This window comes from Nothobranchius furzeri, chromosome 18 (genome assembly GCF_043380555.1).
Source record: "Nothobranchius furzeri strain GRZ-AD chromosome 18, NfurGRZ-RIMD1, whole genome shotgun sequence".
In the NCBI taxonomy this organism is placed as follows: domain Eukaryota; kingdom Metazoa; phylum Chordata; class Actinopteri; order Cyprinodontiformes; family Nothobranchiidae; genus Nothobranchius; species Nothobranchius furzeri.
In genome coordinates, this window is record NC_091758.1 from 19005668 (window position 1) to 19030735 (window position 25068).

At 46.2% G+C, this 25068-nt stretch overlaps 1 protein-coding gene across 1 annotated transcript; it reads right to left on the reverse strand.

Annotated features, from left to right (window-relative positions):
* Positions 1-364: 364 nt before the first annotated feature.
* On the reverse strand, positions 365-24857 carry rtf1 (RTF1 homolog, Paf1/RNA polymerase II complex component). Its single transcript, XM_015969191.3, has 18 exons — positions 24624-24857; positions 22878-22988; positions 22655-22799; positions 21940-22141; positions 21689-21806; positions 21450-21564; positions 21231-21369; positions 20979-21156; positions 20813-20895; positions 20645-20732; positions 20458-20565; positions 20300-20377; positions 20089-20210; positions 16485-16542; positions 2017-2094; positions 1734-1838; positions 1425-1539; positions 365-1309 (listed from the first exon to the last, which is right to left on the reverse strand). The coding sequence occupies exons 1-18, from the start codon at positions 24705-24707 to the stop codon at positions 1203-1205; spliced, it is 2034 nt and encodes a 677-aa protein (XP_015824677.1). The 5' UTR covers positions 24708-24857; the 3' UTR covers positions 365-1202.
* Positions 24858-25068: the final 211 nt, after the last annotated feature.

Genomic DNA, 25068 nt, shown 5'->3' on the forward strand with positions numbered 1-25068 from the left:
GAAATTTAGCTTACCTTAGTCAGATTTTAGAGCTTCAACAACAACGGAAAATCTCTAACATAGACAAATACATGTGTTTATAAACATTTACACATTTTTGGCAGGGTAAATAATCAAGTGATCTTTAAAAATTACTTTAGAAGAACTACTTGTAAAATGCATTTTAAAAAAGCACATACAATATTTGGAAAGACTAGAATCCTCCAGTTTCTTTGCAGGGCTTAAACATTTAAAACAATTATAAAAAGCAAAAAGTATATATTTTTAATTACCTCTCACATCTAGTTGTTTTAAGTTGTGAACAATCAATTCCAACCCATTAAAAGATTTTGTAATTTTTAGTTCAGACAAAACCACACAGAAATTATGAAACAGTGCCTCTTTATTTTTCCTGCACTCACTTGAAAATGCATATTATTTACATGGCATGCCACATCAATACAGGAACTGACTATAGACACAATCAATAACATGTAGAATCTGCTCTGGAAGTTCACTGCTGGGAATTCATCCCACGAACATCCAAAGGCATGACACCAGGGCCAACCCAGAAAACAATATAAAAATTTCATTATAAATGAAGCTTTTTCAAAGACCTTATCAGTACACAAGTGTCCAGCTGACTTGTACCAACATTTCTAACTTTTCATGGAAGTTGTGTTCTGGTTAAATCAGAGACCGTGATAATTTACCTTCTCCAAAAGCTGCATGTGCAGATGGGGAAACTCACTTATAAGGGCAAGAGGTTTACAGCAGGGATTTATTGTTTGTGAAAACAAACCCATCCACTTCATTGCCAGTTTAGGTTTGTAATATTTGAACATACTTTTTCCATCCTAAGATTGTATATTTGTCCAAAGGCTGTATTTCTGGAAACAAACAGAACAAGTGTAGAGTCTAGGTGAGAGGCAGAGAAGTTAAATTAAAAAAAGACAAACTCACTATACACAAGCTTGTCTGTAATAAACAACAAAACAGATTTCCCCAACATGTTTATTCCAAGAGTGATCCTTTGAGAAAAGGTTTGTCGTTGATCAATCAGAACTTCCTCTGCTTGGGTGAAGAGTGTTGAATTTCAAACACATCCTCCAGGAGTCATTCATGTGCACAGTGTCACTTTCGCCCAACCAAACACACATGTACTCTCTCCAGCACAACCAGTTACACATGCAGAATGGTTTCTGAACGAGGGGCTGCCCACATCAGATCAGGCCCCTCCTTTTCTTGTAGTCCTCCAGGTTTAGGGAGCGCCGGGGAGCGCTGTCCTTCACCGGCAGCGCGTTGGAGCTCACGGACAGGGACTTTGCTTCTGCAGGAGAATGGAAAATAGTTTATGTGCAGAACACAAACATCATCTTTTATTGATCAGAACATAAATGCTGGTATTCTGCCTCTGAGCTGCAACATGAAATAAATCCCCTCACCTGCATTGGGGACCTGAAGGTCAATCTTAACATCAAAATCATGAACTTTGAACAGGTCTTCAGAGAGGTCAGTGGTTGGCTTGGGGACGTCTTTCTCTTTAGGGTTTGTTAGATCCTATTAAATATGGAAAATAAAGGAAAATCCCATTTTAGAAAACAACAAATCTAAATGTAGCTTATACCTCATAAAATAAACAGTAAATAAACAATGTCTTTCCACACTTGGATGGAGGACAACAAACTGGGCCCGACTCATAAAAACAGCTCAGGTGTAAGGTGCAACCAGGATGCATAGATGGTCCCACTTGCCTCTTTGTTCTTCTCTGTGTTTGAAAGTTCTGCAGCTGCAGAACCAGATCCATACTTCTGGTTCAGGTGAGCAAGAATAGCTGCATGGACCGATGGATCTCTGGCCTGAGGAGCAAAGAGGAAAACACTTAAAATGAACAGGTAACAGCACTCATTGTGGGTAGCACTGGTTCTGAGCCAAGCCAGTCTCAGGATCAGGACTTTAGAGGACTAAGATGTAACATCAGAGCAGATTAATCTTTCATTCAGAAGTTTCTGTTTTTAATATAAAAGAAAAGCTTACATTAGACACCATGGTTGGTTTGCACTGTCTTCTTGTGAATGGGTCCATCTGTTGATTTTTAGAGTTCTGTCCTTCAGCCTGTAAAACAAATGCATTAAATTAAAAATTAAATATTTTAACATAATACATAACTGGCCACCAGCTAAGGTGCATTTTCCTAGATTGATATATAATTAAATCAGCTTAATTACTAGATAGTCTTCACGGAATATTAGATTTAAAAAAGTTTAACAAAGAATATTTTATTATGAAATTTTAATCTTTCACAAAATTTTTAAATGCATTATTTTGATGAGGCTTTAAAATAAGAAAAAAGAAGGAAGTTGTGTAAATAATTATAATAATAATAAGGAAAGGACAATACATCAGCATCAATATCGGTATCGGTTCGATAAATAAAACTGGGTCGATATTAACAACCGATATTTTTTCCATCTCGTCTCCATTTGTTTGCCTGTTTCAGAAAAGAAGAAGAAGAAGAAGAAGAAGAAAATATCCTTTTTATAGCGCCTCTCAACATAAAAATCACGAGGCGCTTCACAAAAACAAAAAATGTAAAAATATTTAAAAAGAATTTAGAAAATGGTTAAAAACTATATTTAAAATGAGCAAAAAAATTTGACAATTGTGATTAAAAAAAGTTAAGAAAGAGAGAGAGTGACTAGGAAAGAGAGAAATCAGTGGATCCTGAGGAAGGTGGAATAGGTGGGGAGAGCAGAATAAAGAGAGAGTGGTGAAGAAGGTCATACAAAAGCCAGCTTGAACAAGTGAGTCTTCAGCAGCTTTTTAAAGGAGTCCACTGATCTCAGGCTCAGGGGGAGAGAGGTCCAGAGTCTGGGGGCCACAGCAGCAAATGATCTGTCACCTTTAGTCTGGTGCTGCACAACCAGTAGGCTTTGGTCACTGGACCTCAGGGACCTGCTGGGGGTGTAGGGACTAAGAAGATCACCAATGTAAGATGGTGCTTGTCCATGTAAGGCCCTATAGACCAGAACCAGGATCTTGAAATGAACCCTGAAGTTGACTGGCAGCCAATGAAGCTGGAGGAGAAGCGGGGTGATGTGGGCGTGTTTGGAGGACTTGGTCAGAAGCCGAGCACAGGCAATCTGAACCACCTGTAGACGGTTCAGGGAGGTTCTGCTCAGACACGTGAAAAGAGAGTTGCAGTAGTCTAAGCATGAGGAGATGAAGGTGTGGACAACTGTCTCAAGTTCAGAGCGGGACAGAATGGGACTCAGCTTTGCAATGTTCCTGAGATGGAAGAAGGAAGAGCGAACAAGAGAACTGACATGAGAATCCAGGGTGAGAGCTGGGTCAAAGGTCACGCCAAGATTCCTGACAGAAGGTTTGGTGTGGGAAGCAAGCTGACCAAGAGAGTATCTGACTTTGGGAACCAGCTTGTCTGGGGCACAGATGAGGACCTCAGTCTTATCTTCATTCAGCTGAAGAAAGCTCCCAGCCATCCAGGGTTTGATAGAGTCTAAGCAGGTGTGTAACAGCTGCAGCTTAGACATCTCATGGGGCTTAAAGGAAATGTCCAGTTGGATGTCATCTGCATAAATATGGTAGGAGATTCCTTTGAAGGAGCTCAGGATGTGCTGAAGAGGAAGCAGATAGAGGAGGAAGAGCAGAGGCCCCAACACAGAACCTTGTGGGACACCATGGGTAAGGGAGGTGGTGGAGGACCTAAACTTGGAGATGGCCACAGAAAAGGAACGCTCAGAGAGATAAGAGGAGAACCACTCCAGAGAAGTTCCTGATAGGCCTGCCCAGTCTCTCAGCCTCTCCAGTAGCAGGTGATGGTCAACAGTGTCAAAGGCTGCAGTCAGGTCCAGCAGGACCAGAACAGAACAGTTCCCTGCATCACTGTGAGTCAGAAGGTCATTAGAGACCCTAAGAAGAGCTGTTTCAGTAGAATGAGCTCTAAGAAAACCTGACTGGAAGCAATCATAGATGTTATGTTCATCAAGAGCAGCTGTGAGTTGTTTAGCCACAACCTTTTCCAAGATCTTGGAGATGAACGGAAGTTTAGAGATGGTCTGAAGCTGCTATGGAGAGAGGGGCCAAGACTCTTTTTAAGAAGCGGGTGGATTACAGCGTTCTTAAAGTAAGCAGGGACCTGACCAGAGAAGAATTAATTATAGGGAGCACGCTGGGACCGATGGACTGAAAAGCACTTTCAAACAAAGATGAGGGTAAGACGTGGAGGGGGCATACAGAGGTCTTCATAGAGTTAACTAGTTTGGTTAACTCAGGCAAAGAAACAGGAGCAAAGCTATCTAGGATGATGGGCCTGGCTGGAGTTGGGAGAGGCAGCGATAAGGCTGAAGGAGAGATGCTAGATCTAACCTTATTGACTTTGTCCACAAAGAAAGACAGAAAGTTCTCACAGTCTGCAACAGAGTGGATGGAGGCTGTAGGAGAGGCAGGAGAGACGATACTGCTGATGGTGTTAAACAGCACTTTGGAGTTCCCTTTGCTCTGGGACACCAGGTTGGAAAAATAGGAAACCCTTGTGTCTCTGACTGCAGAGTTAAAGGATGTCAGAAGATTCTTTAGGTGCAGCAGATGGACGTGGAGATGGGTTTTCTTCCACAAGCGCTCAATTTTTCTGCAATGGCGCTTCAGGTTGTGAAGGCTGTCATTAAACCAGGGAGTAGGGTTCACTGCAGGAACTGATCTGGTTCTGACAGGACAGATGTTGTCCAGAATGGAGAGGCAGCGCTCGTTAGACTGAGAAGGTAAGGAATCTGGGTCGTTATCAGAAGAACAGGGTGGATCAAAAGCAGCAGAAAATTTGCTAGCTCTGCTCTCATTAAGAAAACGAGAACTAACCATACGGTGAGCAGGAGGTGGGGACGCAGAAACTGACAAGTTAAAGAAAATGCAATGGTGATGTGAAATATAAACATCCTCAGGACAAACACTGTCAGCATTTAGACCCAGGGTAAAAACAAGGTCCAGTGTGTGTCCCCTGGTGTGTGTGTGGGGCCAGAAACATGCTGGGTAAAGCTGAAGGAGTCCATAAGGCTGGAGAAATTCATGGCAAAGTAATCAGAGGGATCATCAATGTGGATGCTAAAGTCACCCACAATCACCAGTCTGGACAGCTTCACAGTGGAGGATAGAAAGTCACACAGAGGGTGAGGGGGTGATGTGTAATTGTTTAGTCATGTGACAGAGAATTAAATCATCTCAGAACCGTAAATGTGTGTGTTGTGTGTACATAATAATGTAAATTCAGCTTTAACAATTTTCATCCTATGCAAAATCTACTGATTTTAGATGCATTAATGTCAGTATATCGGTATGGGCAAATATCGGTTATCGGCCATAACAGCGATCTAAATATCGGATATCGGTCCAAAAATTTCATATCGGTGCATCACTAATAATAATAATTAGATCTGGGTCGGTAAGTCTTCAGTCACATTTGCTATATTACCTGGTAGTTTCATGAATGGTGTACTGTTAGGTCGTTACACACACACACACACACACACACACACACACACACACACACACACACTTGGGTGAATCTGCAGACTGAACAGACATGATGCTCTGCCACTTGTCTTGTCATAGTTGTGAAGAAGGACAGTTAAGCTTACACAGACTGGAGGGCTGGTCGGACATTTTTGTTGTGTTTGAGACTATAAATGACCCCAAAGTATCAGAGTTGCATCCAAACATGAAGTCAGATTCAGCTTCAGTCCTTCTGATGTTTCCTCAGTTACTGTAGGAAACACTGACTACATTTTCATGCAGCAAGTATTCGGGTTTCTGAAAAACTCAGAATAACCTGTTTACATGCACAAGAAGAGAGAGTTACCCCTGTATACATGAAAATTCTAATATCCTGATTACATAGCATCAAGATCAGGACGTACGGACTACGTTAAGATGCAATATGCATCATTTTCAGTTTTTCTTCCTAAATAAATACTATGTGCACAATCAAACCACAAGAGATGGCCTTTTACATATCATAAGGAGACTGCAAAATAGCGAATGACACTTAATTTTACATTATTTGATGTTAATTACACTTTTTTTTATCAGGTATGGTTCATAGTAGGTAGCATTTGTTGAACTAATAAGTCACATTACTACCTTTATTTATTATTACAATTGATCTTAGTTACATAGCTATTGTGCTTATAAGAAGAGCTGCGTCTCGCCTAGGGTTGTCACGGTAACCGGTGTAGCGGTAAACCCTGGTAAAAAAGTTGACAATAATAATAACGTCTTGTTTTTAAAAAAACTATATTATCTCGGTAGGTTACCGTGGCTGTGGTGTAGACGCGGTGACCCTTACCAGCCACTGTATCATCTGCTGAAGTTGCCGATGGCACATGCGCGCTTTGTTGTTTACTGCCAAAACTTTCTTGAAACTAAAGCTGAAATAATGGCCAAAGGAGGAGACAGCAGGGCTCAGGACATTTTTTATCCCTCAAAGAAGACAAAGTGGGAAGTACGGGCATCTTTTGGATATTTGAAGAATGCCGAGGGACAGTTGATAGAAGACGGCTATCCTGTTTGCAGCACGTGCAGAAAAAGTGTCTGTGAAAGGCAGCAACGCTTCAAATCTCATGACACATCTGCGTGACCATCACCCACAACTCTGCAGTCAACGCAAGGCAAGTTAACGTTAGCGTTTTAGCTAAAATGCGTGATTCGAGGATTTGGGTTGAGGGAGAATGCAACGAGTCGCTATATAAAGCAGCCGCAGCACCGCTACCTGCATATAAACTTTAGGTTACTATCGTAACCCCGGTTCTCTGAGTAACATGAGTGAGATGTCTCACTATGGGATACGCCCCTCCGCGGATTACTCAGAAGCACTTATCTCAATACGCCAATCCTGACTGGCCAGTGACCGTGACGTACCCATGCTACTATAAGTAGCAAGCATCCCAACGCACGCACCATTCAAGATAAACACCTCTTCTCGCTTCGCCCAGCAAGAAGGGTTGTCTGGTGAGACATCTCACTCATGTTACTCAGAGAACCGGGGTTACGATAGTAACCTAAAGTTCTCTTTCTTAACATTCGTTTCGATGTCTCACTATGGGATATGGAGACTCCCGTATTGCCAGACAGCTTATCCAGCGATCACCAACCTACAGGGGTACGTCTTGGCCCGCCAAAGACCCCACACTCAGAATCGTGTGAGTCATTGCAGGGACCGAAACATCAAGCTTATAGAAGCGTGCAAATGCAAGTGGAGAAACCCAACTTGCTGCAGCACAAATCTCCTGGATTGACAGCCCCCGAAAAAGGGCCCAAGAAGCAGACAGGCCCCTAGTACAACGGGCCCTGAGCCCTACAGGTGCCTGAATGCCCGGACAGGAGTAAGCCATAGAAATAGCCTCCACAATCCAGTGGGAAAGCCACTGCTTTGTGACGGGTTTCCCCTTACGAGGCCCACCCCATGACACAAAAAGCTGGTCCCCCCCCCTGCGAAGGTTCTCTGTCCGATTAACATACTCCTTGAGCGCACGAATCGGACACAGCTTGTGCAACCGCTCCTCCTCAGGAGAGGCGAAAGGGGAGTGGGTAGAAAGCTGTGAGGATAATAGGAGAAAAGGAGCCCACTACCTTAGGCACAAAGGCAGGGTTGGGCTTCAGGGACACCTTCATGTCACCTGGTGCAAACTGGGTGCAGGATGGGTGCACAGAGAGAGCCTGTAAGTCACTAACTCGCTTTGCAGATACCAAAGCCAGGAGTAGCACCACCTTAAGAGACAGGATCTTAAGGTCCAGGCCATCCATAGGCTCAAATGGAGGCCCGGAGAGGGCCGACAGCACCAAGGACAGATCCCATGAAGGCACCAGGGTCGAGACACAGGGAGAAGCCTGCGCACGCCCCTCATGAAGCTACACACCAGGGGGTGTTGACCTGCCAATTTCCCCCCAAAACCCAAGTGTCGGGCGGAAATGGCTGCCAGGTACACTTTAATGGTGGAGAAAGCCTTCTTCCCATCCAGCAAGTCTTGCAGGAAAGACAGAATGACGTTCACAGGGCACTGGAAGGGTGAGACCTCCCGGCCCTGACACCAGGCTTCTAACACCCTCCATTTACAGTCATATAGGGACCTAGTGGAGGGGCCCCTAGCATTCTGAATGGTTCGAATGACTGCCTGGGGCAGCTCGGCTGACCCTAGCTCGCACCCCTCAGGGGCCAGGCCCACAGAGCCAGCCGTTCTGGACGAGGGTGGAAGATTAAGCCTCCCGCTTGGGACACCAGGTCCCTGCGAAGCGGCCGTTTCCAAGGTTGGCCCTCCAGGGGCTGGAAAATGTCTGCCACCCAATGCATGGCTGGCCAGTATGGGGCCACCAGAATGAGAGTGTGGCGCTGGGTTCGTACCCTCAGCAAGGTGGGTGGTATCAGGGCCACTGGGGGAAAAGCGTAAAGCAGTCCCCGTGGCCAGTCGTGCGCCAGCGCGTCCACGCCGAGTGGAGCGTCTCGGTCGCGCAGGGAGAAAAACAGTGGACACTGAGCATTCTCCTTGGAGGCAAAGAGATCCACTACGGCTGTGCCGAACCAGATCCAAATCTGTTCCAACACTGCTGGATGCAGGCTCCAATCCCCATACAGGGGTGTCCCTCTGGACAACAGATCCGCCCCCCGATTCAGAACACCCAGGACGTGGGTGGCTCTGATTGAGAGGAGATGCCTGCTGCACCATAGGAGCAGTCTGCGTGCCAGCATGTGTAACCGCATGGAGCGCAGCCCCCCCTGGCGGTTTATATAAGCCACAGTCGTGGTGTTGTCTGTTCTCACTAGGACATGATGGCCGGAGAGAAAAGGCAGGAAGCGCCTCAGGGCCAGAAAGACCGCGAGGAGTTCCAGATAATTTATGTGTGTCCCCAGAGCTCTCTGCTCCACACACCCCTGACAGAGCGACCCTCCAGGATACTACTGGATGGTACCACTGAAATAGCCGACGCCATGAGACCCAAAAGCCTGAGACATAAAGCAAACCGCACCGAACTGTGTAGGCGGAAGCGCGCCAGGCAGAACGAGAGCGCGTTCATGCATGGTGCCGAGAGACGGGCCGTGAACGCCCCTGAGTCCAGATTCAGACCTAGAAAGGTTATTTTCTGGGAGAGGAGTAAAGCGCTTTTCTGCCAGTTTATTCTGAAACCCAGACCACACAAGTGATGGATCACAACAGCGTGTTTGACGTTGCGTCCTCTCTGGACCGTGCCAGCAGGAGCCAGTCGTCTAAATACGTGGCCAGCAGAATGCCCCTCTCTCTCAGAGGGGCGATCGCTGCCTCCGTACACCTGACAAACACCCTCGGGCTCAGCGAGAGGCCGAATGGGAGCACGGTGTATTCGTAACACACTTCCTGAAAGGCAAACCTCCGAAATTTCCTTTGTGGAGGGTACACGGGAATATGAAAGTATGCTTCCCTCAGGTCGATTGAGGTGAACCAGTCATTCTAGTGAATCAGACGCAAAAGGGATGAGAGCGTGAGCATTTTGAATCTGTATTTTCTGAGGCATCGGTTCAGGGCCCTCAGATCCAGGATCGGGCGAATCCCGGTCCCTCCCCGTTTCGGGACCAGGAAGTACCTGGAGACCGATCGGGAGGCACAATACATATCGCTCCCTTCCCCAGCAGGGAGGAGATTTCTCCCTGAAGGATGTGAGCTGATGTCCCATGGGCGTGGGAGAAAGCTACGCCGGAGAATCGAGGAGGAACTGAAGCGAATTGGAGCCTGTAACCTCTCGAAATAGTTCTTAGCACCAAATGTGAAGCAGAAACCGCTGTCCATTTCTCTATGTGAGTGGAGAGCGGTGACACAACCGTGACACACGGAGCAGCAGCTCCATCCAGAGGCTGTGGGGCAGTGGTGCTCGTGGCAACCACTGCGCATGCGCGGGGGCTTTGTGCTTTGGCGGCCCTGGCGCACGGGGACGATCCATGGCTGGCGGGAATGTCCGCCAGGGCCGCCCCCGCCTGGAACTGCTCATGGGCAACATTTTTATTGATTTTTGCTGCGCCCTTGACATTCTGTCTGGATGTGACAGCGAACTTTTTAATGCTCCCTGAGTGTGACATGTTTGTAAAAAAACAACGTGAGTGCTTGTGACGTGTGTTTTGAGCCGGCGCAGCCGGTTGCATGTCCTGCCCCCCCCCCCGAACCGCTCGGGGACTCTTGCCGAGGGGTCCCATGAGGTGGGGAGAAAGCACCATGGCAACATCGAACAGGAGGAGCTGGCGAAAGGGGAACTGTCAGCTGCAGCGTCGGGAGGGAAAGAACTCTGTCAGGCTGCCCTCTTCTTCTTTCTCGCCTGCTGACCGCCGGGTCGGGTGGGTTGTCCCGGCGGCGGAGCGGCTTGGTTGCCGGACCTCTGAGGCCAAACTGGTTGAGGCGCTGAGCCTGAAGGAGCTGGTTGGACTGCTGGAGGCTTCGGGCGCTTTGGGATCCGGAACTGAGGCTGGGCTCGGGCAGCTGCCTGGGGAAGTGTCGGCCGAGCCGGCAGAGCAGGTGAAGGCTTACGGGGAAGGCAGAGTTGAAGGGCTTCATCCTCTTTCTTTTTGGCCTCACACCGCTGCTGTATTGATGCCAAAGCAGAGCCAAAAATGCCTTCAGGCACGACTGGCATGTTCAAAATGTCCTCCTTCTCTCTATCTGAGAGGTTGGTGAGGTTCAGCCATCGTGCACGTTCGTGAAGCACCATCATGCCCATAGCTTTAGCCGTAGCCTGAACCGCACAGCGCTGCACACGCAGGCAGATGTCGGTCAGTACGGTGATATCCTCCCACACCTCCGGGTCCGGCTTCGTATTCATGTCCTCACAGAGCTCGGCTTGGTACGCTGAGAGCATGGAGGAGACATTCAAAGCTCGGACTGAGATGGCGGCAGCCTTGTACGCCCTCTCGTTCAGCGCCGACTGGAAGCGGTCCGCCTTTGCAGGGAGAGCGGGAGGCCTGGAGGAAGTTGCCGAGAGCCGTGGGTGCAGGTGGGCTGCGACCAGCAGTTCCATCGGCGGCATGCGAAGCATGCCAGCCTTATCCACCCTTCGAAGTCCAGCGAGGAGGCTCCTTGGACAGGAGACCTGGAGCTGAAAGGGTGTTTGTCCCAGGAGGACCTCACTTCTTGGAGAAGCTCCGGGAAGGCGGGAAGGAGGGGCTTTGCCGCCCTTGTGGCCTGAGGCAGCTTCTTTCCCTCGTAGCGGGATCTGACAGCTTCAGTGACCACGGTGGGCCAAGGGATGTTGAGCCTGGTCGCAGCGCGTCGGCAGACTGACTGCATGTCCAGGTGGGCGGCCGGAGAAACCGCTCCATCCCTGGGAGAGGATGGAAAGCTAGGCATGGAGGCCTGAGCGAGGGGGAGAAAGACGTTGTCATCCTCGTCCTCCTCTGAAATGAGGAGTTCTGAGGTGTCCTCGTCGTCTCCGTAGTCCAACTCCAACACGTCCTCGACGGGGTGGCTCGGACCGGCCAGTTCGAGCTGTGAGCCCCAGCTGTGTTCGGCACACGGTTCCGGCTCCGGGAGGGCATGTTCGCCGGCGTCCCCAGGCAGTGGCCCAGGGGCCGGCAGGCAAGGGTCCTTCCCCGACAGGCTAGCTTGGCGCGCTAGCCGCCGGCGAAGGCTCTTCAGGGTGAAGCAAGCACAGCTCTCACATGACCCGGGGACTTCCAATGCCAGCTGGGCGTGTTCCAGCCCGAGGCAGCTCGAGCAGACCTTGTGCGGGTCTTTGCTCGAGATTTTGTTCCGTCTGTGAACAGCTGAGCTAAACCTGAGAGATAAGCAACCACCGAAGCGAGAAGAGGTGATTGAATAGTGCGTGCGTTGGGACGCTTGCTACTTATAGTAGCAGGGGACGCGTACGTCACGGTCACTGGCCAATCAGGATTGGCGTATTGAGATAAGTGCTTCTGAGGAATCCGCAGAGGGGCGTATCCCATAGTGAGACATCAAAACGAATGTTAAGAAAGAGAACCAGGGTTTCTCAACCTTTTTCAGAATATTGAAATGACGCTATGCATTACGGGGCTCCCAGGGGCAGATAAGAGTTGGTCTCTCTCCGAGAATAGTTACAAATTTATTACATTTTCCCAAATCTGCAAATCTCACTGGAAGAACACAAACCGAGGACAATATTTTCCTGATATAGGGTTTATTACTCAAGTAAGGGTAACAAAATATCTGATTAGAAGGCTACTTGAGTACTGAGTATCATCTGATCTAATATTTTTAAATGATCACATCAAACAGACAAAAAATAAGAAGTTATGGGCAAATATTGGTATTTTAAAGACTAAAGGGAAAAATGTAAACAAATAAACAAGAATTACAAAATAACACATTTTAGGCAAAATTTGGACACAAACTGAGGACAATATTTCCTGACATACAGGGTTTATTTAATTGTGTGAAAATCTAGCACGTTTAAAAAAAAATACCGCGATAATACCCAAAACCATGGTAATTTTGGTCACAATAACCGTGAGGTTAAATTTTCACACCCTGACAACCCTAGTCTCGCCATGATGAACTCTTATGTGTTCACTTCTGGTATACTGAGGCATACAAGAAGTTCATCTACTGACTCAAAAGACCAAGATTCCTTGCGAATAGAACATGCGCAGAGAAAGAGTAATCCCGATACGAGTTTACATGATCTGATATTCGGGTCAGAAATGGGTTACCCAAGGGGTAATAACCTGATTTTTAAGTCGTTCACTGTCATTGATGACAAAAGTCATCATTAGCATTTTTTTACTGTGTGTGCGTCGGAACGAGCCCCCGCACCATGAGAACAAACAGCCCAGCTCTAAAGCCGATCTTCATCCGCGTACATCACACGTCACGTGATCAGAAAGCAGAAAATCCATGTGTTAGATCATTTTGGGCTGCTGCTGTAAAATAGTGAGGAACGAACCTGAAAAGCTTCTGCCGATCACAATATAAAATTTAAAAAACGCTGAAAAACTCAGCAAAGGGCTTTTCTGATCAAGAAACGGCTGCCAGTGAATGAGTTAAAAACCTGGTTATGAGCATAACCAGGTTTTTGCCAGTGTTTACACAGCCTTGCAGAAATGGTTTATTGCAAATAACCAGGTTTTGAACGGGTTATTGGCTGCATGTAAACACAGTCACTGAACCAGCCTCTTTCAAAGAAAAGGAGGCAACCTGAGCAGATTTCCTGAAGTGAAATTATCTGAAATTATCTGAATAATCACATCATGTGTTGTTAAACCTCTCCCTGGGCTGCCACCTTACCGTGGTGGAGGGGTTTGAGTGTCTCAATGATCCTAGGAGCTAACTTGTCTAAGGCTTTCTGCCTCTGGTAGGGTCACCCATGGCAAACAGGTCCTAGGTGAGGGATCAGACAAAGAGCAGCCCGACGACCTCTTATGATGAATTATATAAATGGAAACCACGTTCCCTCACCCGGACGTGGGTCACCGGGGCCCCCCTCTGGAGCCAGGCCTGGAGGTGGGGCACGCTGGCGAGCGCCTGGTGGCCAGGCTTTCACCCATGGAGCCTGGCCGGGCACAGCCCGAAGAGGAAACTTGGGTCCCCATTTCCATGGGCTCACCAGTCGTGGGAGGGGCCAAAGGGGTCGGGTGCAGTGTGTGACGCGTGGTAGTCGAGAGCAGGGACCTTGACATTGGGGTTTACCCTCTCATTCACTGGGGTAAACCCCAATGTACATGCACCAAGATAGGGGGCAACTAGTATGCCCACCCCTGCTCGGCACCTCTCAGTGGGAGTAACTCCAGAGTGGTAGAAAGTCCAACCCATCTCAAGGAAACTGACCACTACCTGGTGGTGAGTTGGCTCAGATGGTGGGGGAGGATGCCGGTCAGACCAGGCAGGCCCAAACGTATCGCGACGGTCTGCTGGGAATGTCTGGCAGAGTCTCCTGTCAGAAGGAACATCAATTCCCACCTCCGACACAACTTCCAAAATGTTCTGGGGGAGGCGGGGGACACTGAGTCTGAATGGACCCTGTTAAGTGCCTCCATTGTTGAGGCGGCCGACCGGATCTGTGGTCGCAGGATTGTTGGTGCCTGTTGTGGTGGCAACCCCCGAACCCACTGATGGACACCGGCGGTTAGGGATGATGTCAAGCTATCTGGTCTTTTTGGCCTGTGGGACTCCAGAGGCAGCTGACTGGTACCGGAAGTCCAAGCGGAACAAGGCTCGGGTGGTCGCCAAGGCAAAAACCTGGGCATGGGAGGAGCTCGGTGAAACCATGGAGCAAGATTTCCGTATGGCTTTGAGGAGATTCTGGTCCACCATCCAGCACCTCAGGGGGGAAAGCAGTGCTCTACCAACGCTATCTATAGTGGGGACAGTGTGCTGCTGACCTCTACTCAGGACATTGTGGATCGGTGGGCAGAATACTTCGAAGACCTCCTCAATCCCATCGACTCGTCTTCCAGTGAGGAAGTAGAGTCTGGGGACTTTGGGTTGGCCTCTCAAATCTCTGGTGCTGAGGTCACTCAGGTGGTTAAAAAGCTCCTCTGTGGCAAGGCTCCGGGGGGTGGATGAGATCCGCCCGGAGTTCCTTAAGGCTCTGGATGTTGCGGGGCTGTGTTGGCTGACGCGGCTCTGCAATATCGCCTGGGCATTGGGGGCAGTACCACTGGACTGGCAGACCGGGGTTGTGGTCCCCTTATTTAAAAAAGGGGACCACAGGGTGTGTTCCAACTACAGGGGGATCACACTCCTGAGCCTTCCTGGTAAGGGGTTCTGGAGAGGAGGGTCCGTCGGATTGTTGAACCTCAGATTCAGGAGGGGCAATGTGGTTTTCGTGCTGGCCATGGAACACTGGACCAGCTCTATACCCTTAGGGGGATCCTGGAGGGTGCGTGGGAATTTGCCCAACCAGTCTACATGTGTTTTGTGGATTTGGAGAAGGCGTTTGACCACGTCCCTCGGGGGCCCTGTGGGGGCTACTCCGGGAGTATGGGGTACCAGGCCCTCTGATGCGGGCTGTTAGGTCCCTGTATGACCGGTGTCAGAGCTTGGTCCGCATTACCAGCAGTAAGTCGGGCTCGTTCCCAGTTAAGAGTTGGACTCCGCCAAGGCTGCCCTTTGTCACCGATTCTGTTCATAACCTTTATGGACAGAACTTCTAGGCACAGCCAAGGTGTGGGGGGCATCTGTTTTGGTGGCCTGAGGATCAGGTCTCTGCTTTTTGCAGATGATGTGGTCCTGTTGGCTTCATCAGAACGTGATCTTCAGCTTTCGCTGGAGCGGTTCGCAACCGAGTGTGAAAGCAGCTGGGATGAGAATCACTTCCTCTAAATCTGAGACCATGGTCTTGATTCGGAAAAGGGTAGAATGCCTTCTCCGGGTCAGGGATGAGGTCCTGCCCCAAGTGGAGGAGTTTAAGTATCTCGGGGTCTTGTTCACGAGTGAGGGAAAACTGGAGCGTGAGATTGATGGGTGGATTGGTGCTGCATCTACAGTGATGCGGGCGTTGTACCGGTCTGTCATGGTGAAGAGAGAGCGGAGTCAGAAGGCGAAGCTCTCGATTTACCGGTCGATCTACGTTCCTACTCTCACCTATGGTCATGAGCTTTGGGTAGTGACCGAAAGAACGAGATTGCGGATACAAGCGGCCAAAATGAGTTTTCTTCGCAGAGTGGCTGGGCTCTCCCTTAGAGATAGGGTGAGAAGCTCGGTCATCCGGGAGGGGCTCGGAGTAGATTCGCTGCTCCTCCACATTGAGATGAGCCAGTTGAGGTGGCTCGGGCATCTGGTCAGGATGCCTCCTGGACGCCTCCCTGGTGAGGTTTTACGGGCACGTCCAACCCGGAGGAGACCTAAAGGTAGACCCAGGACTGGCCAGGGAACGCCTTGGGATTCCCCCGGAGGAGCTGGCCCAAGTGGCTGGGACGAGGGAAGTCTGGGCCTCTCGCCTTAGGATACTTCCCCCACGACCCGACTCCGGATAAGTGGATGAAAATGAATGAATGAATGAACGAACGAACGGACGGACGGACGTTTTGTTAAACACATTAAACAGGAATCAGCTGATCTGACACTCAAAGATCCTCTTTTTCCCCTGGTCTCTGAATGCACCATCGTGTGAAGCCTTGTTAGTACATTACAACACTGTCCTGTTTTATTTTCAACAGGAAATTAGGAGAAAAAAAATGAAAACAAAAGCAACGAGTAGAGTTGTGACTTTAGAGCTGAGCACCAGCAGCTGCTCTGCAGCAGGATTACTCAGATTAATGCAGATAAATAATATTTCACAATTTCATCAGACTTTAGAAACATAAATGTTATACATTCCAGGTCAGACCTGGTCTGGGCCCATAAACCCAGAATCATCAGAACTTCTGTTTAAATCTTAAACTACCTTCCTTCTATTTTCAAACTATGGCTGTGATTTGTAAATGCTACCATGTTTAACATTTTTAGCAAAATGTGACATAATTTGGGTAAAAATGTATAAAACATTTTGACACTGATGAGACTCACCACAAGAGCTTTCTCTGATTCAACAATGTTCCAGCTTCTGTTCCTCTGATTGATGTAGCTGGGAGACAAAAATACACACATTCCATCAACGTTTGTAACAACGTTCCTGAACTTTTCCAGCTTTAAGATCCTGCTCATTTGCATGTGTAACGTCCAGCAATGGTCAGTTTTAGGTACTGTTTGACCATTCAACATCTGGTCAAGAAGGAGACAAGAGACTGCATGTGTTCCCTTTAAATCAGCCTGCCTCCATCCCATCAGCTGGAGCTCAGAGCCTCTCTGCAGCTCTGAACACATGATAACGAATTGTCAACATCAATGTTCTCTCCTCAAGGTTCAAGCTTCCCTCATCATCCTACAGGATTCTTCATGCCTTTGAATAAGTGAACACTCGCAGCCCGGATTAGTTGCTAAATCAAAGAATGATTTCCTAAATTAAATATGAACTTCTAAAACTTATAAGTTAGATAATCATTACATAAATGTTTGTTTATTGCTACTTATAATAATTATAATATAATGAAATGTTTCCATTAATCTGTGCTCAATGATTGAAGTTTGAAATGAATGGTATGTTATAATTACAGTGGTTGAAATATGTTTCAGCATGTTGATATGACAAGGTCATCACCATTTGCACTCACACAAGAACAAGTAAAGTTAAACGCGTGACACATAGATAGCCCTTTACCCCAGATCAGAGCATCCGGGATCAAAGGCGGCGTGTTTCTGAGGTTGTCTTGGTAAAATTCCTCAACTTGTCAACCTCTGGTTGGCTACACAAATCATAACATGAGAACATTAAAACTGGATCACTCTGGTGATTCATCAGTTCTAGGGAAAGCTTCAGACCGGCTATCTCAAGCAAAACACCTCTTTAGCCATCAAAGCTTTTGACACGTCATCAAAATCTTTTTGCACCTGCAAAGCTGACACAGCAAACAGTTCCTGCAGAACAAGCTGATATTGTTCCGACTCCTTAAGAGTCCCAGACGCGCGGTTCCATCCAGCTGTCGTGACCCGAGACATCTCTGGACTGAAGAGTCGGTGCCACGGTATTCTACAGCCCTTCGGTGCCAGAGGTCGTCCGACCTCTCTGACATTTGGATCCACCAAGAGGGTCTCCGAGAACAGGTGAAGTAGACACACAGATAGCGTCTGATGTGTTTTGATAATAATCAACTTCATAGCTTAGCGCAACCCAAATTACTTTACATCCAGAACTCAGCTCTCCTAGATACGGAAGTTCTGACTAACATCACATTCACACATAGGTTTCATACATCACATCTAGTTCCATCCACTCACAGTAAATGTTAGTTAACTTGTCATGCTTTAATTGTTGGTAAAATAAATTCTTACTTTTATAAACCTGACTCTTTTCTGAATCAAAATGAAGTGTGTACAATCCCCTGATAAAGCAAAAACCTAGAATCTTCTGATTAAAACACAGTAAAGACCAGGCAGAGTGATATTATATATATATATATATATATATATATATATATATATATATATATATATATATATATACACACACATATACATATATATATATATATATATACACACATATACATATATATATATATATACACACATATACATATATATATATATATACATATATATACATATATATACACATATATATATACATATATATACACATATATATACATATATATATATATGTATATATATATATATATATACATATATATACACATATATACACATATATATACATATATATATATATATATTAGAGGTGGGAAAAATGATCGATTCTAAGATGCATCGCGATTCAGCCGTGCATGATTACGCATCGATGCAGCAACGTGACATAATGAGATTCTCTCCCTATGTCTATGTCGGGGGTCGGCAACCGCGGCTCTGGAGCCGCATGCGGCTCTCTGTGCTTGTAAAATAATGAATGGATATTTAAATAAAATGTTTTATATTTTACTGCATTAATTTTACATCTGTAAGCTAATTCTAAATGTAAAGATTGTCTGCGTAAACCTGAACAGTTCCAACCCGGTCTTACTGTGAGACCGGGTTGACGCGTCACGCTTGTGCGTAATCATATGCGAGTTCTGAGCTGACGAGGACGTGAGATTCTGGGATTCTCCTCAGATCCTGGATGTGTCGCCACATTGGAGACAGGAACAAGTGCTGTTCAGCCAAAGTTTCATAATCAGGGAGCATTTTCTAAGCGACAAGTCTCGCTTCAGTCGGAGGAATCTGCATGCGCCCTGGTTCTGCGACGTGCTCCAAGCCCCTCTCCACATCTTCAGCGCGCTGTGCGCCGTACGTACGCTGACAGCGAGCGGCGCTGAGCTCCGTGTCCAGCTCAGATGGGAATCAAGTGATTTAGCTACATCTGCGATGTGCGAAACGAATAAAATGTCAGTTCGTCTGCATGCGTCGGGGTCTTTCTATTCTTTCTCCGTCAAAATAAATAGTCAAAAACGGGAACTATCCGGTCAACACAACACAAGCCCTGCTTTTAACTGTTCTGTTTTCTTGTGAAAATAGATAAAATTAAACTTGATTAACACCAGAGCCAGGCGCACTGCGCCGTTATCTCCGTCGCTGTAAATGAGGGAAAAACAAAATGATCGGATCCTTTTCTGACCTTCCCCACCTACAAAGTTTAATGACAACAATCAAACGTGACAGAGCCTGGATTTGTATTCTGAACAGTCTAAACATGTTTTAAAAATAAACGTATGACAAAAGTGGCATCTGCTCGTAAAACCACCAACAGGGTGAAACATATCAAAATACTGTAGGCAGAGACGGGCTACAACTTCTGGATCCACTTTATATAAATCGTTTTATCGATTATCTTCTTATGAAAGATAACTTTGACGTACACGAGCGACCGGTACCGGTTGCTGTCTGAGGGTAGGCCCCGCCCACAACGCCACGGCTGCTGCAGTGTTTTCTTTACTGTGGGAAATGGGTAATAATGGCTCTTTGATGGGAACAGGTTGCCGACCCCTGGTCTATGTCTATGCAGGACAATAAAGTTTTGAGGTATTACTTCTGGGGGCAGAGTTGCAATGACATGCGCACTGCGTTGTCCTAGAAGCAATTGGACAGGGATACAGGGCCAACATTACCAGTAATCAAAGATGTACCCGTTACATTTAAATCGGATGTCTGGGCTAATTTCTGTTTTGGGATCCTGGATGTGAAAGAATCACTTAACACAGTATTTGTTTACTATTTTTAAGTTCAGTAATATTCTATCTTAAAGCTGCTCTACCGAAAACATTATTTCTTATATTATTTAAGTAATTATAGGCAGCACACTTTAAACATTATTGCTCACTATAGTGAATAGATGAATGTTCTGTTTTTCAGGGATTTCGAAATCAAAAAGAAATTGAAAACTATTCTTCTGCTTTTATTAAGTAATGAACATTTTTGTGTGAAGAATCGTGATGCATTTCAGACTCAAATCGAGTCGTTAGGCAGATAATCGGATCGAATCGTGAGGCAGGTAGAGATGCACACCACTAATATATATATATATAACTCTGAAAGCACTCAATTTCCTAAACCCTACACATGCCTGGAGCTTGTTTTGTACCTGATAGCAGAAATGTTCTTGGTCCTCTGTCTGTCCAGAGCTTCTGCTCTTTCCTCCAGCTCATTCAGCTCATCCTGGATCACCTTTACTTTTTCCCCATCACCATTTTCTTCTGCCATAGCCTTAATTCAAACAAAAACACCGGACTAAGGATGGATAGCGGGGATGTGAATGTAGCAGGACAACTAGAAGTTGCAGAGGCTTCTCCTACCTTGTCTTTGAGCAGCTGGGTTTTCTTCATGGCATAATTTGGCGGTGCTTTTCGGAATCTGTCCTTCTCTTTTACGATCTGTGGATAATTTTTAAAGAGTTTTAGTTTGAATTCACTCGGCAGGATGCTACAGGCAAAGTGGAGCTGCACTAACTCACATCCTCGATGTCTTTGTCATTAAACTTGTAGTTTAGAGCCTCTTTGATGGACTGCTCCTTCTTGGTGATCTCATCAAGAGTCGGTACCTGCATTCCAGCCATCATCATCTGCAGGGGAGAAAAACAGCGCTGAACCTACAACATCCCACTGGACTGGGCGCACGCTTCCTTCTTTAAAATCACTCACTGCGTCTTTCCACTTCATGAATTCGTTTTCTGTAAACTCCTGATTTGAAACGAACTCGAGTCTGAAGACCCGCGTGTCGGCGCCGTGCCTGAAGACCCACAACAACATCAACTCATTCAGAAGGTCAATTAAAAGATTCCTGAAGCACGTTGTTGACAGAACACCCACCTTAGCTGTAAGCCTTTGTTTGTCCGCGTTGATCCAAGCTGGTAAACTTTAGCTGTCTCTACTACATCCACGATTTCAGCCACCTTTAACGATGAGCGGGGTTAAAATGAAATAAAGCCTTCCCCTAACTCAAATCTAGTTTTACCTTCAGAAAGCACAAACTCACCCGATAAACTGGTTTGCTGCTGCTGTTGCCGATTCCTATCCTCACAAAGCAGCCGGTGACAGTCTTAGGGAAGAAGGGCATGTGGCACCAGTGCTCCAGCTTGTGTCGGGACAGGCGGATGCGGTTCAGTTCCTCTGGTAGTGACACGGGCTGAGACTTGGGCGGAGTCTCCTCCTTCCTGTCAGCCAGACACAAATCAGCAAGTCACAGAGAAGAACAAGAAGAGCTGTAAACGCACCGCTGGAGACTTACTCGTCATCGTCGTACGAGGACGAACGGGAACTCCGATCGCTTTTAACAGATGACTTGTCATCGTCTTCTTCCTCCTCTTCTTCATCGTCAGAGTAAACATCGCTGGTCTTCAGCGGCTCGCGTTTAGCCAGCAGTTCCGCTGCAGGGAGGTGGACAGAGCCAGATTTTACCGCTAACCGCTCAGAGATCTAACAGACTGCCAGCTGGAGGCACACGCACCTGTTTTGTTTTTCTTCTTCTCCCGTTCAGCCTTGAGCTCCTCCATCGCCTGGGACTTTTTGTCCAGTTTCTCAGCGCGTATGGATCGCCGTTCCTTGTTGTGCGACATTGAAACCTAAACAGATGGGAAATGAACCAGAACACAACAAACACAATTAATAACCCAACAGGCGCTTTAGCGTCTAACTTCAATAACCGAAACCCGGTGATTGGTCTCTTGGACATCAGAGAGGACTCACCACTTGAGAGTCTTGAACCTGAGACTGCTTCCTCTTCTCCTGCTCTTCCTCCTGCTTCTTCTTCTTCTCCTCTTTCTCTTTCTTCTTTGCCGTTTTCAACTTTTTCTTAATTTCAAACCTTTCAAACAAAATTAGATTGAATAAATGAACACTCACTAAAAATAACAATCATCATAATGCATGAATGGTTCTGCGTGGACACAGAAGAAGGTATAAAATAAAATAAAATAGAAAAACCACTCTTCACTAACCGTCTCTTCAGCACCTCTCTCTTCTCAATTCTGTTGAACAGCTCTTGCTCTCTCTCCTTCTCCGTCATCTGCTCCAGGCGGGCTCGGTCCTCGGCGTCGCCCATCAGGTCTTCGCCGTAACCGTCCCTGAACACCTCGTCCTCGGAGGAGTCCGAGTCAGAGCTGGTGGAGGAGCTGTTGCTTTCGGAGTCGGACACTTCACCTGAAAGTTTTAGGAGACGCAGTTTTGTCCCGTTCTGTGCCTGAGAGCAAATCTTCGATTAACTCAGATTAAATCAGCATCTTCGGTTTCACGGACGATGACGACTTTGGTGTGCTTCAGCATTTCTGTTTTTTGCTGGCCTGAGTTTCATTAAAGCCCATAAAAGCAGCTATACAAGCTTCTTATTCAACTCCTAATTATGACCGATTAGAAAACCACAGAACAGGTGAAGAAAAGTTTTGGCAAATTATTTTTTCTCCTGAAATTTCCTTTAGTTTTTCCAGTTTGGATGGAATTCACATTTATGTTTCCCATGAGGCTCCAGACCGGGACAACTTCCAGGACGCCACCCAGGATAAAAGGGATAAGCGACTGAGTCACGTAATCCCATCCACCTGTGGCGATCTGCACTCCAACTTTCAGCTTGTTTGGTGAAATCTCAGGAGCTGTTTGTGGGTCCAGCATTATTTACCCACGTGAAGAACACCTGATCTGAGAACAGTGAACACGTACCCTCCTCTGGTGCAGAGCTGTCTGCTGAGCTGCCTCCATCTGAGCTTCCAGATGCTTTATTAGCTTTCTTTTTTGTAGCATTCTTTTTCTCCGCACCTTTCCCTTGTTTGACCTTCTTTTTGCCTTTTGTGCCGCCCACAGTCCACTAAAGACAGAAGAGAGGTTATACAAATCTGGAGAGAATTGAGACCCCTTTTGTTAGCATAGGATCCGTTCCTCTTACCTCATCATCGCTGTCAGATGTCTCAGAGTCTGTAGAAGCTGTAGGCTTGTTTACAGGCTCGTCCTGCTCACCTGAATCAACCCTCTTTCTTTTGGCCAAAGACATCAGCTCCTGAAAGTGAAAACACACTGATGTAATCCAGAAAAAGAAGTCAGAATGTCAGAGAGGAAAAAGTAGTAAATCAGCTGGCAGGAGGAACAAGCGTCATACAGGGAAAGCTCATTTCCATTATGTTTACGGATGAACAAATGCCTCAGACTTCCAGGATGAGTTTGAAAACTGAACCCGAGGAAAGCTAATGCTGATGGTGGCATCAGGAAATTTTTTATCTGAGTTTAAACCTTTTAAACTTTTAAATCTCAGCTGCTTACTGCAGGGTAATACAGAAAAAAAGACTTTCTTTCAAGGATTAGTCAATAATGTCTTAGTCTGCAGACACAAACAGATTTACAAAGATGTTTAAGCTCAAATAAAAACATAAACAAACTGGAAAGAGATGGCGCCAAATGTGACACTTGTGTTAATTCCAACATCTGTCTATGTTTGACTTAGGGCCTCTGTTCAACATGACGGTCACAGAAAGGGTCCGCTTGAGTTAACAAGCCACTTTAAAACATCGTCTCCTTCCGTTCTAAATTAAGATTGTGGAAAAGCTGCTTCAAACCTGAACATCTAGATTAAAATGTGATTTCCTAATGTTGTGACTTGGCACACATATGGCAATAAAAACTTCTGATTCTGATTAATACACCGTTTATCTGTCTGTGGCATAGTCAAATTCTGCTTTTTATTCATGGTAATTGATCACAACTACATGCACATTGGGGAATAAAACTAGGCCAATCAAATATACAGCAACTCGATATGAAGAGATGGCACAATTATAACACTTGCATTTTATTTGTACTACCATATAGAAATGAAAAGCACTCAACGACTAATAATATATTGATGATTTAGTTAAAAATCAGCAGAAAACAATTACATAAACAACTCTAATTGCTCTTTACATCAATCAGGTTTCATCTGCGGTTAAAAATACCTTTTTATCAGTCATTTAAAAAGTTCCCCAGTAAACTTCCAGACTTGTTTATAGTCACGGCTTCTACACTAACCCGGTTTATGTGACCTAACGCGCTCCGGTTCTGTTATCTCTGCTTCTGCTCAGGACAAGCCGGGTTGTTCCAGGAGCTTGTCTCAAAGCGACATGTTTTACCTCCAGCACTTGTTTATCAACAACACCAAAATAGAACTTCAGCTCCGAGGTCATGACGTCGTTCACATACGGTTCGAGCTGAAATCAAATGCGGCTCTAGAACCGCATTGTCTGCGCTAACAAGTCTCACCATGGTAAAGTCTGTCACTGAGCAAAACATACCCCAACATAGCACCATCAAAGCCCTGCAGCTAGTGACTGGAAACCATTAGGAGGCCCATGGCGCGGTATTTTCATAACATAACATTGCATGATTGCTAGCATTAGGCACATCTCGTAAAGCAACCTAGCAGCGGAAACATTCTATAGAAGGCCCCGCTTAGCTGAATGCAATGCAGAAACACCCTGGGGGAAGACGTAGCATGTTAATAAGGTGTTTACTTTTAAAGGAAAATAATACTGGGCCACTTTCAGTCTTTCAGCGAGGCCAAACACAGCGCAACCAATTAGCATCCGCTAGCTACACCATAAAACTACTGACAACTTAAAGAGTCACTAGTAAATAATAAATTTGAAAAATGCCACTCTACCTCATCCAAGTTATCATCACTGGCGCTGTCTTCAGAGTCGGAATCAATCACGACTCGACCTTTCCGCTTCTTGACGTTCACCATGATTAGCCGCAGAGCTAACCCTACTAGCTACCCCTGTGTCGTTTAATGGTTGGGATTAGCTGCCGATGCTACTTAGCTGCTTGGTTCTCGCCATACAAAGACAATACCGAGCATGCGCGCACTGGCGTCACAACATGAAATAGATTCTCTAAATACACCTAAAACAATCATGCGATAGTTTATCTTTAATTATATTCACTTCTTGTCCATACAGCTTAAATTACTGAAGTAATCCAGCAATGAAACAAAAAGATTCAGCTAGATAGGAACCATAAGTCTGCGCCGAGTGCTTTTGTCAGGATACAAATTGGTGGTGCACCAGACCAAAGCTGCGTTCAAGAAGACTACAGCAGCTGTCCCG